This window comes from Chrysoperla carnea, chromosome 4, assembly GCF_905475395.1.
Source record: "Chrysoperla carnea chromosome 4, inChrCarn1.1, whole genome shotgun sequence".
Taxonomy (NCBI): Eukaryota; Metazoa; Arthropoda; class Insecta; order Neuroptera; family Chrysopidae; genus Chrysoperla; species Chrysoperla carnea.
In genome coordinates, this window is record NC_058340.1 from 49,015,976 (window position 1) to 49,035,187 (window position 19,212).

The window sequence follows — 19,212 nt, forward strand, 5'->3', positions numbered from 1 at the left end:
GTATAGACTGACTAGATATAGGCACGTAGTAGAACTCTTCATATTTGCAATCATTTTGGTATTTTAAATAATATATAATTTATTGCTATTTATGTAAATTATTTTTTTTTAAAGAATTAGATAAAATGTTTTTATCATTCAAAATTTTATTGAGTACCTCTTCGTGAGCGTCTTTTACTGTTCATGTCTATATTAATTGATTACTTAAATTTTATAATAAATTCATCATATATTTAGACGAAAAATTCGATGCTTTTATTTTGACAATTAAGGTAATGCGAGATATCACGACAATAGTTGCACTGTAATATACAAGTATTATATGGTATGCCATATCTTAATAAATTGTACTTGGTCTAGAAGTTCCTATTCCTATTGGAAGGATCATTGTACCATGCAATTATCGGTAGCATAGAATCAAACAGGGATAACAGGTACCAATTTGGTTTCGCATATGTTGGATAAACGCAAGGATATAAATGCAAGCAAGGGTTTCTAATCGAGTATTCTCGCCTCAATGCCTCGTTAATTCAAACACTCAATGTCTCGAGAATTTGAGAAATCAATTCCGTGCGCAAGGTAACAAAAAAAAAAAAACACGCATGTAACACAAAATATTCGAATATATCCAAGCTCAAATTATAGTTCAACCGAAGTTTACGACATCTCAAACCAAGATATTGAAGAAGGCTTCAATTTCCTGATACAAAGACCTGAGCTTGATATCTCACCCTGATATATGAAGACCTCCGCCTAATATTTCGTTTCGTTTTTGAGTTATTAGACGTACGGACAACCGGAAGTAGACTTGTTAGGCGATTTTATGAACACCTAAAACACAGACACACACACATAGCGGTCAAACTTATAACACCCCTTTTTTACTTCGGGGGTTAAAAATAGCAAAGTTACAAGGCTATAAGATTTTTAGAATTTAATTTTTTTTTTCGCCAAGGCAGACATGGAGAAAATGAAAGTGTTCTTTTTTTTCATTTGGAAGACGGAACCCTGTAAAGACTTTGGCTAACAGAAAAGTTGATCCTCTAGAACGACTTAGATTGTTATATTCACTTTTAGAGAGAAAATCTTTGTATTATAAACGATATGAGAATAGGTATATTATTATGTTGATTTTTATTTTTTAAAAGAAATATTACAATAATATGTGTTTTTATGACATACAATGAAGTTTTAAAAAGGATTATCGTTTTTTTTTTCTTCTTTCAAATACTTTTTCACATTAAGAAGAAAATATAAGAAAATGTAAAAAATGTTCTTCAAGTACTTAAATAATGAATAACGGATGTTATTTGCATTTCATTATATTTCTGTGTTGTTGGGTTGTTTAACAAAGTAAGTCAATTATCCATAACTTCTAACATTACCGTTTCTAATCATAATGAAACTATTTTGTAACATTTTATGATGTAAAAGGTTGGGTACAGAAAAAACAAGTGTTTAAAGGTATACACACTTTTAACGTAATATTTTTATTTTTTGAAAAAAAATGGTTAATTACAAATTGAGGTTTTGCGTTTCAATTTTAATTGGAAAAATATGGATTACAGTTATCTGTAATACAGTAGAATCTCGATAACTTAAACCTCGGTAACATAAAAACCTCTGTTACTTCAAAAAATACTATGTTCCCTTCCCATCAGAGCCCAAAACCTCTATAACTTAAAATACGCAACCTCTATAACTTAAATAAATAATCTCTGTATAGGCCCTCAGTAACTACATAGAAACATGTACATACCTCTATATTAACTAGGGTACATAGAAACATGTACATACCTCTATATTAACCTTTACCTAACATAGACACTTGATAACTTAAAACCTCTATAACTTAAAATATTTTGTGTTTCCCTTGGACTTTAACTTATCGAGATTCTACTGTATTTTTAGTATGTAGAATTAAAAAATATAAATCAAGATCCTCTCAGAGATACAGGGTGGGTCGTTTGAATAAAAATTGGGTAATAGCTCGTTTTGTAGTTAAACAATTAAAAAAATAGCTCAAGCAAAAGATGTAGAGTTTGATGGGGGACATCATGTTTTGACATCAGATTAGACATGGTTCTTCGGTTTTCTTTAATAATTATTTTAGATCCTAAGTGGTAAGAGATATAAAAACACTTTAAATTAGAAAGTTGATCCTCGTAAAAAACTTATATTTTTCATCTAAACCATTTTTTCGAAAATCTTCTGCTTTCGGGGGAAATACGACTTAAAAATATATCATTATTGCATTTAATCGAAAGAAAACACGCTTACTACAGAAAACGAATAGCTGTAAAGACATTTGCCTGTGTTCATAACTTTGTCCTACTATTATCGATAAACTTAAACTTAAACCGTATTTTTTTTTCGATGAAATGCGATAATGACAAACTTTTAATTCGCACTGATTCCGAAAGCTGACGAAAAATGGTTACGCTGATAAATGTCAGTTTTCTTATGAGCATAAACTTATATGCTTATCTATACAATTATATTAATAAAGCAATGTGTCGTTACTATGATAACTCCCTAAAACAAAACTCATACACGGAGTGAATAGGTACAACGCAAACAACTAAAACCACAATAAAATCTTGTTAAAGTTATACTGACATACATATTTTTATAAAAACCACATTAATAAAAAAAAAACGCTATACTATATTTTCTATGAAAAACAAATATTCTTTTGTTTACGTAAATTAAATGTAAATGCGCATGTTTCGTTTCAACTTGATATAAAGAAATTAAAAAATGGATTAGCAGGGGTAAGTGAAATAGAAATAATACAATATAAAAAATAATACGTAACTGTTAAATTAAAATATCGAATATAATAAATAATAAATTGTAAAAAATTACTTCAATTATTTTATATCTGTCTTGAATGAGGATTTTGAAACAAATTTTTTTTTCATGATAATTTTAAAGTTATAGACAGTTTAAAAAAATTGTTTCAAATAAGAAACGAAAACGCCTGAAAAAAAAAATTTTCGCAAAAGATCGTTAAAGATCTTGTAACGTCATAATGTTAATTAATGATTGTATACAGTGTATACTATTCAATTAACATTATGACGTTACAAGATCTTTAACGAACATTTTTTTTTGTCGGGTGTTTTCGTTTCTCAGCTGAAGGTCTGTTCAGCTGTTTTAAAAGCATCAGCTTTTATTACTTTGTGTACGCATTTGTGGAGCAAAATAATGAATATTTCCATCGGTTCTATCATAACTAGTAGATGGATTTCATTGAATATGTGTGTATATGTTCGTGTTTTTGTAATTCCGAAACAAATGGGACGATTGATTTAAGCTAACAAAATTTGATCATGATTTGACCACGCAAACTGACTGACTGGACAAAAGTAAAAAGTAAAACGGTTATAAAAAAAATCAATTAAAATAAGCCTGGACAATCGTAAATGTATCCCAACAAGCCCGAGAAAAATTAGCTTAAGAAAAAAATAAATTATTATAAGACAGAATTGATTATTATTTTTGTCTCGAAAAGGTATAACTTTGAATGAGACGGTGTAACGTTGTCGAAACTTTTATTCAAAATTTAGCATCTCGAAAACGTTGTTTATTTGAAAAAATCTTCTAAACGCTCTGGAAAATACATTTCGTGTTTTACGTTTATTCTAAACCAAATTAGCCATGCAAATATTTCCAGTATTAATGACAACATAATTTTTATTTATTTTTTAATATAATTTTCGTTGGTTATAACACAGAATTCGAAGAAATTCGTGAATGAATTTAAAGTCTGAGACAACGGAGGTTATTTGATTTATTACAACAACATTCTAGTTTATTACTTTTTTTCTATATAAATAATATACAATTTAGTTTGTTTGTTTCGATTGTGTCATGATTTCTTCCTGGATCGTTAGCTCGTACATAACGTTTGTAATAGTGAACGAGAGACATGAATCGGACGATCGGGTACCTATAATCTATTGTCATTGTATTTATAAATGATGAAGTGTATTCACATACCTATACTATCCTGAATGAATATGACCGTTAGAGTCCAGACTAATGATTTTCTCTTGTTCAATAAATTTGAGATTATTGTTCTATTTTTCTTATGAAAAATTTCTTGTTACTAATAAAGATTTTCTAAATGAAATAAATAATTGAAAAAAAATAAAAATCCGACTGCATTCAATCAAATTGTTTACATAACGAGTTTAAAATTTGGAACTCATTATTGGGAAGATTTAAGCCGTTGTAGATATTAATGTTTACTATTGGACTTCTTTCTTTTCAGATTTTATTTAACGCAATCGGGTTTTTTATTTTTATTATTATTTATTTTAGACTTTTAAGTGTCCCTATGCTTGTAATCCCCCTTTAATTTTCTTTATTTGGATACCATGCTCGATAAACTTGGTTAACTTTTTTGTATTAACGCATTACTTTCGCATTAAAAATCCGTCATTTTGTTTTTGTTTTCAAACAACTATCTAAGGTCACTTGGGTTTACTTGGGAAATGTATATTGGGCGATACATAAACTGTCAAAAACCATCGAGCCGTTTCGAAAATACGAAGTAATAAAGGAATTTACAAACATACATATATACATACAAGATATGCGCGAAAAACAAAAGCACTGCTTAACAGTCGGGTAATAATGTTTCCTTTTAAAATGGTGTAAATATTAAAACTTTAAAAGGTGGCTTGGTATTAAATTCGAAAAATTACAGAAACATTTATTTTTCTTGATAAATATGCATTAATCAAGAAACTCCGAAGTTTTATTTCTGAAGATGAATATTGTAGATATATTTCCAAATATAACGTTTTTCAAACAAATTTGTTAGAAAATTAATTAGAATTTTATTCACTGCAAAAAGGCGGGTAGGTACAGCTGGCTATAGGGTATCATCTGCTCTGTGCAGAATGAATACAAGATATAAGTTAATAGGAAAAAACAGAAATATCAGTCATTAGAAAAAAGCAAGGTTTTATTCCAAAAATTAAATATTCCGACCGCGAATATAAATATCATGTGTAATGACATAACTTTCCCAAAATTTAATACATCCATGGCCAAAAAAACAAAAAAAAATTTTTAATCTTAAAATATTACCGCTAAATTGGAGATTTGAGTAAATTTGTTCGTGGTTTTGACATGGTTACAGCTGGCCAGGCACGACCGCAACACAAATGTTCAGTTTACATTTCAATGAAATTTTACCAACCACAAACCTCAAAACGTAAATTTTATTTTTTTTATTAACATAAAATACATTTTTTCGATTTTTGAGGAGAAAAACAATAATTTTATATCAGCTAGTTAATAAATGTTTTTTTATGATATTGGTGAGGAGTCGAATGGTATGGTATGGTATCAGGCCGTGATAGTCCCTAATAAATATATAAATTATAATAACTTTCCGTTCATTCGTTCGTTCAAATTTTTTTTGTGATTGCGGAATATCATGCAAATATGATGGCTTTGGGTTTATATGTGGCTATGATTTATTGTTTAAAATCCATAATAACATCCCTCCTAAAATACAAAATTTATATTTGGTATATATATGAAAGATGGATTCTTTTTTTTTTACATATTTACTTAGGTATATAATCATATATGAAAAAAAAACATTTTTATGCTTCGTTTAGCATTTCTATAGCTAGTTAAGATATTCATAGATTATTGAAAGTAATTTTTTTGAGGATTTTGTACCTTTTCTGTTTAAGGCAATTTATTATATACAAATACAGTCGGGCCTGAAGAACTGGTAAATCAAAGACATCAACGGTTATCACCGTGGAGACGTTAATCCCGTAATTTTTGTAGATCATTGTCTTAAAAATTAAGTTTTTTGTTAAATAATGTATTACATTGTATTACCTTATTTATTAATTATTTACACGTACTTCCGAATTACAATATTCAAAGGATAATCGAAGTAATAAAAAAACATTGCAACATAGAAATTCTGGCATCAGTTCTCAAGCAACTTCTTCAGCTCAATTCGCTCTAGTAAACTTAACCAAAACAAGTGAAAACAAACAATTGACTGAGTTAATTGTTGAAATACCATGTATAGACAGTATTGATTACTCTACCACTACTATTACTCTACTTTTGGCAACCTCCCCCAGAGTGGGTGCGGAGTTCCGATCATTTCGCTATTGAAGTTAAGGATAAGATGAGCCTAATTCCAAAATTTCGTGCAAATCGGTTCACAGTAAAAAAAATTCGGAGCAATGACGCTTCAATGACTACACTACACATTACACATATATCATATACATGTCACACATACATAACTGATAATCCCATATTAAAACATACTATAAAATTTCATCTAATGTGTGCCCTAGTGAGTAAACAGTGATGTTTACAAAAAATTCTTGATAATGAACATTTTACATTTACATTTAAACTTTTGTTCTATCTTTAACGGTTTACAAGATGGGTTGCTCATTTACGAACTCGTGATTAAAAGACAGTGGTGTAACCCGCTATTAAAAGAGATTTTGAGAGTTTTTATCGTTAATGTGTAAAAATCTATGCCATAAAAATCTATTTCATGAACTTTTATAAATCCTCCTTAAAAACACGGTTCCTCAAAGGAACCTAGTTTAAAGTTCATTCCTCTACTTTTAAAATGATCCCTGGTAAATCCGAAAATCACCAAGGTTAATAAAATTACAACGACGTAACGACGTAAAGTTTTTTTTTGTTCTTTTTTTTTAGTATTTCGAATAACGGATGAATATTAAGATTACTTATCATACTTACGAATCCTTACTGCTTGAGAAATCTTTATGCCCGACAAAATTCTTTTCTATTATTTAAATGAACTTTTGTTTACATTAAATTATTTTTGTATGTGTTCTTAATTTGCAATAAAATAACTATTGCGGAAATAATTTATGGTTTTAAAAAGTTTCAAGATAATCATATTTTTTGAGATTATGAACAAACACACACACAAAAACATGCGTGCTTTAAAAATAATACGTTTCCAGCTATTTTATATTCGCTTTAACGTTACTGTAGAAGGCAATGTCGCGTTAACAAATACACTTTATCGATAAAAATAGTTAAAAACAAAATGAATTTTATATTATAAGAATAATTTACCATATTACTACCATGAAACAAGAAAATTTGGATTTCAAAAACATATGAAAAATAATGAATAAATACAAACCTCATAAGCTCGGAATAATAAATATAATTCTCGTGGCTTCGCATCCATTGGCAGCCCACTGACAAATAATGTCCGAACCTGAAAAAAAAAATAAATTTATTAGCACATTGAAAAAATAGTTGTAATAGTAGATAAAATTTTCTTGAATCCAAGACTAAAGTACGCTCTTTTCTCTGGAGCATAGGAACACTCTTACAAGCCACAAAAGTTATAATTCCCGGAGTTTAATGTGGACGAGAAGGTCGTATTTGCGACTAGGTGATCAAAATAAGTAGCATTTAACCTATGGCAAAAAGAGCCTAGGGTCATAATACTAAAGTATGTTAAGTTAAAGATATAAAATTTGAAGTAGTAGATAAATACTATGGTACTCGGTTTAATACGAGTAAGTTTTATTATTTGATAAAAACTATATTTAATGAGCTATCTCGGATATCTACCTCTCACAGAGAATTGTGATACGATTAAAAAAATTTCACAAAAAGCTTATTTATGGAAAATTTCGTTTTAACTTTCCAAAATTGTTGAGAATTTATTGTTTGATCATTATTTATTGCTCTATATTACATGTGGTTTGTTTTATAATAAAATGAAAAGTCTTTATAAGTTTCCTAAAATTTTCAGTTTAAAGATCTGATAATTTTCCTAGAAATATAGAATATATAGAGTAACTCCCGTTTGGAAATAGTGGTCTTTTTCACAAAACAATAACCATTAAGGAAACATTTTTTAAAGAAATTATTAACGAATAAAATTAAATAGCAATAAAAAAAAGCATTTATGTGAATGCTTCTTCAGTTTTCATTTATAACGAAGATTGTTGTAAAAAGTTGATTGTGTAAAGTTTAATTGTATTGTCTAAAGGGTTGTGTTTATTACGTAACGCTAATAAAAAAACGGTTAATGTAGTGAAAGTAAGTTCATTTATATATCTTTAAATATAATTATATATGATCGTTATCTTTATATTAAATGTAATATTTAAAAAGATTGTAATAAAGTTTTGTAAAAATATACTAGGCATAAAGCTAGCGTTTATTGTTCGACGGGCGTTATTTACAGATACTACTTTTTATGTTCTGGACCTGGTAAATTTTGAATAACAATCACAGCTTAAATTTGATGAATAACTTGTTTCCTGAGTTAAAGAAGTCGACTCGGTCAAAACTCAATAATAACAAGAATCCGAACACCGATTCTCATGGATGCATTGACCATGGAAATGAATAGTAGTCCATTTTAAGCTGCCGGGACAGTTAACACCTCTCTCAAAAATATCTTTGTTCATTGTTAGAGAATCTTAGAACAACGACAGCTTAAATTTTTTTACTCATTGCAAATATATATTTGAATAACAAGAAAATTTTACGCCAAGTACAAAATTTTGAATATCCAATATAGAACTTCTTGAGCCTGTTGGCAGTACCTACATCAAGATAATTTAAAAGCGGCAAGCATTAATTTTAGTTCCCGTGGTAAATTCATTTTTTGTGCTGAACAAAACATAAAAAGAAACGTCCGATCAATTTTGTTTTCATCATCACTCCGTCAATTTTTATGCAAATGACTTGAAACTATTTCCATTTTCATGGTGTTTGATAGTATTTTAACAAGAAAACAGAACAATTTTCCAAAAAACGTCAAATTTTTTTATGATTTGACGTTAAATACTCCGAATTTCAATCGCTAATAGCTCGGATAGAATTGACTTTTTGAAACCAATTAAACTTTATACTTAGAATTAATTCCTATATCGATTTCCGTTGATATTTTCAGCATTAATTTTCCCACCCCCTTGACAAGATCGCACAAATTTCTGTTTTTAACTTCTATATGTAAGTTTTAAACAATGCAGTCGCACAGTTTTTATATAAGATTCATTGACTTTCCCTGGATTCCAAAATTTTAAGATATTTATACCTTACAGCTCTCCGTTATTAAACAAAAATCATATTGTTAAATTATACCGATTTTATTTATTATTGAAATTTTAAAATGTTTACCTTATCTTTTATAAAACAGGCAATAGAGAAAATAGGCGTCTATTAATAACTTCCTGAATAATATTATATTCTTGAGGCGTCTGAGACGCGGACGAAAGAAAACACGATTTGTCAAGTCTTGGACGAAATGTTTGTTTGTCTATTAACTTGAAAATTAAAAATGGATTGTATATTCTTACAACTAGTGAATGCATAAATTAAAGCTTAATTTTTATTTAAAATACAAAAAGAACATATACAAGCTAAGCATATAGCTTTTCATATACATAATAATAAAGTTGATAACAAGTAAGGCAGTAAGTATACATATATTGACAGTATTTTATTATACGATCGAACATCGATTTCAATTTAAATTACATTGCATGCTTATAGACAATGATAATTGAACATAAAGTAAAGAACTATAAACAACAAATATAAACTATAAACAATACGAAAATCACGTTGAAAAGTTAACGATACGCAATGGGGATGATTGGTTTTTGAAAATCTTTGGAAGTATTGAAGATATAAACGTTTAAAACTCTTAATTAAATAAAGAGGAAGATAAATATAAGGGACACCGTAGCTCGGTATCATCATAGAGATTATAAATAAAACTCTGTTTTGCAATAAAGAGATGGCAACAATATTTTAATGCTTGTAACTTCTTTAATTTTTAATCAGTTTTAATTTAACTTTTTTGATATGGTATTACGTCTACTTTTCCACTTCTACGGGTAATGCGGCAAGTGCGATATCAGTCAACTACTGTTTGGTAATAATTTGTGGTGATTTGGATTCAACGAAATTTTTCTTATTTGCTGTATGACCTGACCAAAATTAATTTTGTTCGGGTTAAACAGAACTAAGAGAATGAAATATTGAAATATTGAGGAGTAGAATGAGTAACTATAATACTAACGTTTGCAAAGAAAAAATAAGACTACCTATCGAATTTATGAGGTACTGAATAGTAGAGAGTTAAATTCTTTTTGAATTTTCCTGATTATTTTTTAAAGATAACCTCTCTGCTTAACATACTTGTGTACCCTTGTTATTCCATTTTTATCATGGAGTTGTTAAGGGCAATTGAAAGATGTTTTTTTGTTATTGCCAAACCAGTCCTTGGAACTAAGCATACACCGAAAACTTGAATATCAACTCCCATCTCATTCGGAGATAACTGGCGTTCTTTTTTGTTGCTTTACTTAATTTCTTAAACGGCATTTTGATATCGGCGTTGGACGTAAGGAAGAATACGAAGTCTGAGAGTTGGCCTATAGCTGCTGTAAAATTTATATAAAATTTAAAATAAAATTTAAGAAAACTTAATTAAAATTCACAAATCATTTTCAAGCACACCTTTTGATCGTACATTTGAGTGGGTGATTCTTAGGTTTTTAGTGTGGTACATACTATTCAATGGGAGGTAGAATGACAATGCAATTACAAAACGAGTCAATCCAATTACTACAGAATATTTGCATATTCAAATATGAAACAGTATAGGAAATATACGAGTATTTTAAAGGAATGGCCAGAATTCACGAGACTCGCAGTCTTGCAGTATTTAAGTACTTCGCTATCGGCGTGCCATTAGTAAAGTCTTACAACTTTGAGACTTGGAAGCGTATCGCACATTGAATAAACAACACTCTGATATAAATGATACTTTATGTATACATGTATGTATGTATAGCACATTGGCTTTGTTTTCGTCTTATATAAATTGTGTAAATATAAATGTGACATCCTCTATCCATATAGATAGATAGATATATTTACTACTTACTAAACTTTAAATAAACAAGTGAAAACAAACAATTGACTGAGTTAATTGTTGAAATACCATGTATAGGCAGTGTTGATAACTCTGTCACATTTCACATGCATACATATCTGACATATTTAACTGATATTCTCATATAATGCGCAAGTGTTGATGCGCACTCGTTTGTTTTTTTGACGTCACGTAAATAACAAAAGATACTCACTTTGATATTAATACATACTATAAAATTTGTACCTAATTAACGCCCTCGTGGGTAAACAGTGATGTTTACAAAAAAATGTTTCAAACAAAAGTTGTTTATTTTTTTGTAAGGAACATTTTTTACATTTAAACTTTTATTCTATCTCTAACGGTTTACAAGATGGGTACTACGGACCCATGACCCAATTGACCCATGTTGCTCATTTACGAACTTGACCTCACTTTTTACGTCCTAAACACGCTGTAAAAATTTCAGCTTGATATCTCTTTTCGTTTTTGAGTAATCGTGACCACAGACGGACGGACGGACGGCCGGACGGACGGACGGACGGACGGACGGACAACCGGAAATGGATTAATTAGGTGATTTTATGAACACCTATACCAATTTTTTTTTTGTAGCATCAATATTTTTAGGCGTTACAAACTTGGGACTAAACTTATAATACTATGTATATTTCATATATACATGGTATAAAAATAAAAATAAAAAGTGACTCAACTCTAAGTTTGTGTGTGTATGTTTGTGCTATATTACACTGCTATTATACTTTACCAAACGAAAATACGAAAAGATTATATTATATGTGATGTGGTGGAATCTTGAAAGTCACTATTTTGTATATCATGTTGGCTGAATGGACGAGTACGAATAATAATATGTTCGTTGGGTTCGTTTGTTGGTTGGCATATGAAATATAAACATACATACATTTAGAAAGGTTTTCCATTAACATTGATGGAACTAAAAAGGTTAAATTTAACAACTTGTGTATGAGATATCTTTCAAATTAAATTTACTAGTAGATACTCGCCCGTTTTGATGGACAATTTTAACTAAAAAAAGACTACCATGTTATGGCCCTCACTTTCTTTGACCTCACTTATTCTCTTATTGGTTCACAATTTTATAAATTTTATTTTTTTGATTCGGAATCCTAAGTTTTTGAAAATAAAATTTAGCCCATGATACTTGCTGATAATCTCACTCTCTATTGGTGAAATAATTTTAAGCTGTCGTGCAATTATTGTATGTAACTGTTATGTATTATAAAGTAAAAAGAAAAAAAGGGTCAGCAATAATTTTCCCTAGGGAACATACTATCGGATCCAGATTATTTAATTATATGCCTATTAGAATAACAAAAAAAAAAACCAATATCCATTAAAATAAAGCTTTTTACTTTCAGAATAAAGAAAAATAATTTTCGTATACAGTAAGAAGCGGTAAGCGTTTACTACAATGCTGGTATGGTATAGAGACAGATACTATAGTTTCGTATATTTCAGATATACAGATACTATGTTTTCGTATGGTATAGAGACAGATTAGTATAAGTTATATGTCAGTATCGCCAACCAGTATGGGCCTGACGCCCATACTGCATAGACTCGTTCGTCATATCATTTTCTAATGTTATTAATCCTTTAATACAGTATACAGTATGACGTCACGGTAAAATGAAGCTTCTCACAGAAGTTAGCCATTTATTAATGACTTGGAAAAAATATGGTTGTATCCAGAATTACAAGTACTTTAAGTTTAAAATTCTACCTCTCTTAATGGAATTCTTTATATACATATATAGGATAGACACATGATAGACTGCTACACGTCATACTGGTTATATTTTTTTTTCTGTCTTTGTTTATTATAATATTAGTATAATGTTTTGATATACGATATTATGCCTTTTTACAGAGTGTAACATAAAAATGTGTATACAATTTCAAATCGATCATAATTGAGTTGGTACTGTCAAGATTGAATTCTGATATTACTATGGTATAAAGAGTATAATTCTGGGTATAAAGTCCACAGAAGTTTTTCGATGCGATTTTACTAAAATTTATCACATATTTATGCCTGTTTATAATATTTGCAGAAATATTTACGTTCAAAGTTCTATAATAAACAATTTTTTAAAAACTTTCAAATTTTATTAGAACATGTTACTAGAAATATTTCTGCAAATATTAAATTCACAAAAACTTAAACTTAAACTCACTTTTGAAATTTGATAAGATCCATTTCATACAATATTTTTATTAATTATAAAGATTATTATGATTTTTATGTCATATTTCCAAGATAGAGATGCTAATGAAACTATATTTAAATTTTTATACTAACGAGATGACCTAATAAAAATTGTGGTAAACACATTAAGTAGCTTTAATTAACATTTACTTTTATAATAAATAAAGATTAATTTGCATGCGCTGTTCAATCGGGTGTAATGATTAACAATCAATAAATTAACAATACTTCAAATTCAATATGCGAATAATGTTTGGGAACGAATGAGTTTCTTATCTATAATAGCGCAGTACTATTTACAAGACGGATGAGCAACATAAATGAAACCGTTTCCCAATAAATGATTATAAATAAATTCGTTGCTCGAAAACGTAAGAAAAGTAGTTTAATTAATTTAAATAAAACAGATTAATACATTGGCTTTTTAAATTTAAATAGTACGATTTACTCTCTTCTAGTTGATTTTTCAACTAAGTATAAATTTGTAGTGGTTTGTTTTAAAAAGATATATATAAATTCTTTTTGGAACTTACGCTCATAGTTTATCATTGACGAAGTATAAATAAAAACGCTCAATTCAATATTCTATTACTATATATTGAGCAATAATTTGAAAAGTCAGAAAATTCAATGTTCAATTCGATTCATTCTGTGTACCACTATATTATAGAAGTTGCAAATGTTTTATAGTCACTTTGTTTAGAAAAAACTCAGTAAAAAAGATAAAAATGGTAGTAGCTAAAGGTATCTAGGTATAGTAGCAGTGTATACGTATGTATATATGATGGTAGGATGATACTGCTAAGCACACCGGTCGTTACAACTGATGATTTATGAAGTCGATTTCAAACCATATTCGTACTCTTTATCTATGTCATATGATGTATCTCTAAGCTGTACCCATCTAAATATGTAGATGTACATATAAACGGTGATTCAAAGTTATTATAAACGTGCACGGTGATGAATACATTCGAAATGATAAGGAATTCATCAGAAGTATAAAAATTGATGTTCGAGAAAAAAGTGCAGATCTTTTGCATGCGAATGTTTTCGTTTAGGAAAAATTTTGATCACCAGATATATCCGGAAATATGAGAATACTCAAGCAAGTTGTTAAGTTCTAATACCATTACATAAAGAAAATGGCGAATAGTTAAAATTTTGACATATATAATATTAATGAAGCATTGAACGAGGATTAAAATTTAGAGATTACTAACAGTGAACAGAATTGTTTTTCGGAAAACATCTATATATGTAATAAAAACGAACCCCTATTTCTTCAGGTAATCGAATCACGCGTGAACGAAGTTGAGCGGAATATTAGAAAAGTTATGAAAAAATATTAAATGCAATAAATGGTGGAAACGCATATAAATAACGCATTAAATTAGATCTTACTATGTAATATGTATTTATTTGCGCTCCCACCACATATATCTAGAATTGCTAAACAGGTATTTGAATAGTATTTAGGAATTATTTTTATTATTCAGGTATTGTAAATCTCCATTGCCAAAGGCTACAGTCAAGCTAAAGCCCGAACGCCTGCCCAAAAGATAGTAGTAAAATTTGTGTTTAGCGGTCGGGATGGCGGTTGGCTTAGTGGGCGTTGTGAGCCTAGTGTAGGTATTAACGAATTGAAGCTGCAGGTTAATTAAGATTAATACTGGCTGATCAATAGATACAATTAAATAAGTTGTAATTTGAAAAATGTTATACAAAATTTTTTTGTAAAAAAGTATGTTGAATCATCCCTTATATGAATATGTATATATTTTACATTTTGTAATATAAAAGAAAATCCACCACTACTGCATGCATCATTCTTATTTAAAAATAAAATACTTGAGTTTATTCAATGTATTTTCTTTTTCATTGGTACCATTTTTAAATCATACCAACAAATATTGAAAATATTAGCTTAAAGGTATGAAATATGCATATTAAGTGAGAAAAATCAATTTTATTTTTACATGTCACGAATATGTAATACAATACAAACCCGAGGGCATTCTATTGTAAATGTTGAATTCATTATATTAAAACGAAATTCTTCTTATGATATCTAATACGGAAGTCAGATCAAAATTATTACACCTTGTATATATGAAATATAATAGTATATTAAGTTTAGTCTCAAGTTTGTAACGCTTAAAAATATTGATGCTACGAACCAAATTTTGATATAGGTGTTCAAAGAATCACCTAATTAGTCCATTTTCGGTTGTCTTTCTGTATATCTGTCGTCTGCCCGTCTGTCTTCACGATTACTCCAAAACGAAAAGAGACCTGAAGTTGAAATTTTTATAGCGTGCTGAGGAGGTAAAAAGTGAGTCATCAACAACTGTTTATGCATGGTATTTCAACAATTAACTCAGTCAATAGTTTGTTTTCACTATCTTTATATTTAGTAAAAATTGACAATTTTTGGAAGAAATGAGACAACGTTATTTATTGAAAAATAATTTATAAAATGTAGTATTTAAATTTAAAAATAATTTATAAATATACATACAAAAATCTAATAAAAATGTCAATAAATGTATATGAATATATAAAAAAAAATTTCCTCTCAATAATAACACAAAAAGCAGAAAAAAACAATATTTATTTTCAACAAGCTTATCATTTGTGTGCTTCATGCAAAAACCAATATTTGTTCACTATTGAGTAGTTCGTTCATGTAACCGGCACATCTCATATCCGGTGACGCTGACGGTACACTGCTGCGACGAGAAATACAAATATTGTGTACATGGAGAGTGTTGTACCTTGGGTCACAATTTCGGCTATAAAAATAGTAGTAGAATTTTCTTATACCACTATTATTCTCACTGTAACAGCTATGGACAAAAACTATATTTATATTTCATTAATATGATCCGTGGTACAAGATCGTAATATGAAATGGGTAACATTCCAATGTACTTTGCATCATTCCCACTAATTATTGTGTACTTGAAGTTATGGACTCGATTCAACATTTAAACTTGTCATTTCATAGAATAGCATCATTGGACTTTTGTTTGAATCCTTTTCTTACATCCACTCTCTTTTCTAAGTGAACAGCTTAGGCTGCTTTTTCTTATTTCTCATTTTTACTACGCTAATCTATACATGCAAACCTTTATTAACTAATGCTCTTAACAGTAGTGCAGTTAACTATTCTGATCCAAGAACTTCAACATTTCAGACTTTGTTTAAAATTGAATAATGGGACACAAATATTCATCAATAATCGGAGATTTAGAACAAAGACACAATAGTTAGTTTGAAAACGAAATCTTAACTTTCAGGATACTGTTTCGTTTTATCGCATTCATTAAAAAAAAAAAAAGTTTTCTCAATATTTTAAAAATGGGATATAAAGTATTTTAAGCATTTTATGTATTTCCTTTCGTTTAACATAACGCTATCATCATAAAATTATTCTTATGCTGGCGACGTAAGATATGCTTTCTATAAGGAAAATGTTGTATTTTCTGCCTAATCAGTGAGAAAGTTTTCAAAAGTAAAATGAATATTAAAGTTTAGTTTTCATTTTTTTGGAAATCTTTATTAGATTACCCATTCAATTGGAAAAGGACATATTTTGATAATGCATACACATTTTCTTTTCATTACTAGGCGGTGGACATAATCACTTAATAAAATAATAAGTAATTTAATTTATTCGAAAATTCTCAATTCAAGAATTTCTTATAAAAAGATGAACATTTAAATTATGTACCATATCGCATGTCATTTTACAATATATTACAATAAATCGAATATTCCATGGTACAAGACTTTCACCTATTATACAATTAGGTTGCCATTTAGAATATGTATTAACTACTGTAACAATAGCGACATTATGGGTTTTGATTGTTCTTAATAACACTGTATTATCAGGAAATTGGAACAATACTGTGAATGATAATACTGTAAATAGAGTAACAGTAAGAAATAGAAAGACCAAATTTTGATATTGGTGGAACAGGAAGTTCATTGAATTCGTGAACTGAGCAAAATTTAGACAAATCAAAATATGTTTCTTAAACCGTATCAAATTAGAGAAAATTAAAACCATTTAAGGTAGTACGAGCGCCAAGGCAAGTTTAGACTTGTGGTAGAAATTATTTGTACCTTATTTTCAACTTTAATGATGAATTTTATTGTATCTTCATGAATGTAGACGAAAACTAAGCGTAAAACTTTTCGATATCTGCCTTGAGTATATCAGAAAATCCTGGTTGCATTCAATTTCTGGTTGAATTTTTTTTAACCCGTTTTGAGGTAAAGAAAAAAAATATTATTGAGGTAAAGTTTAAACAAATTGTAAATGTTAAAGTTCATTTACAACCATGTCAACAATAATATTCTGTTCACATAGAAATGCCACAACTGTCGAAGTAAGTTTATAAGTCTAAATAGATGTAATTCATTTACTTTTTAGGTTTATATTTTGTATTTTTTTTCTGATAACAAACAAAAAATAACCACAATACAACACAGCACAATGTAATAATACTAATAATAATAACACTGGAACAATCTTATTATAAGGAAAACATACACCATAGTTATCTGATGTCAAATGTGATTTCAACGTGCGTTGAATTTGTTACAATATCTCTCTACTCGATCTAATTTTGTACATGTAAGAACAGATAGTATCTTAAATATTGAAGGTGAAGAAATTATATGAAACACGAATAAATAGTCACTATTTTTACTGACAACCTATATGTGATATATAGAGGAGATTGGGGTAAACTTGAACTGCAAGTAATAACGAACAATGGAGTTTTAGTGATGTCAAGAAATTATTTCAAAAAATATTTATATTGCAAAACATTAATTTCAGGTTTTTTTATATGAAATCATAAATTATTTTTCGAAAAATTTCCAATGCATGATTTTAAGCCAATTTTTTTAACGATACGACGAATTATTTAATTGGTTACTATTAATATTTAAAGTATATAATGGAATACCGAAAAAAAGACAATGATCCAAAAAATTTGAAATTTTATTTATCAATTAATCATTTTTTTATACGTCTATTGTGAAAAATTCTTATCGATTCTATGAACGGTTCTTAACTTTGTTATGATTTTAAAGCTTTACAGTTAAGGACATTTTTAAAAGCACTTTAACATGTTATTGCAAAAGTTATCTTGTTTTTATTTTTCTTGCCTTGCAACCAATGTGATAATTCAATAATTAATCAGAATTTGATTTTTTGCAATAGCACAAGCACAATTTCTATTTTTTCTCAAGTGTTCGTAATTCCCACACTCTAATCTACATATACAAATACATTTTAATTCTATTTTAAAGATTTTAGAAACCTCTTTTACTTCCTACAGCACAAATTAGGTCTTTCGTTGTTACGTTTTTATGTTAGGAAAAAACGAATATGGAATATTTTCAAGATATTATCTTGTATTTGAATATTCCAGAAATTAAAGACTAAAAACTAGCGAAACTAGTGTTATTATATATAACGCTATTTTTCAATATAGTCATAGGGCTTAGCGAAAAAAAACTGCATTTTATGCAGAAAGCAAGCCACTTTGCCCAGTGATACTAGGGACCAATATGAATGATTTCATCCGAGGAAACACAAATTTCATCCACTGGAATTCAAGATGGCGGACCTTTTCCAAAATGGCGTCTGCATACTTTAAAAAATTTATAGAATCAAAACGGTTGCACCGATTTAAGTGATTGAGGTGTCATTCGATTCCTATTAACATCTCTAATCAAAAGAAAAACATACCATTTAAAAAAATAAAGATGGCGGGCGAATATTAAGAAAAATGTGTAATTTTTCCATAAATTTTTTCATTCTAGTGAAAATAACAACTAAATATCCTATGATATGGTCACATATTTTTTTATTTAAATAAAACCTGATTATATTAGCTACAAAATAAAAAAAATTGCTTGACAATCCGTCAAGTAGTTTTTGAACTATAAGCATTACAAAAGAAGCGACTGGTTTTGAAAG

General features: G+C 28.6%; 1 protein-coding gene across 1 annotated transcript in view; it reads right to left on the reverse strand.

Moving 5' to 3' along the window:
* LOC123298757 (protein couch potato) overlaps positions 1-19,212 on the reverse strand; it is a 623,626-nt gene that overhangs the window by 70,576 nt on the left and 533,838 nt on the right. Inside the window, exon 3 of the mRNA XM_044880852.1 lies at positions 7,187-7,264. Within this exon, the coding sequence (XP_044736787.1) occupies positions 7,187-7,264 (78 nt within the window). The remainder of the gene's footprint in view (positions 1-7,186; positions 7,265-19,212) is intronic.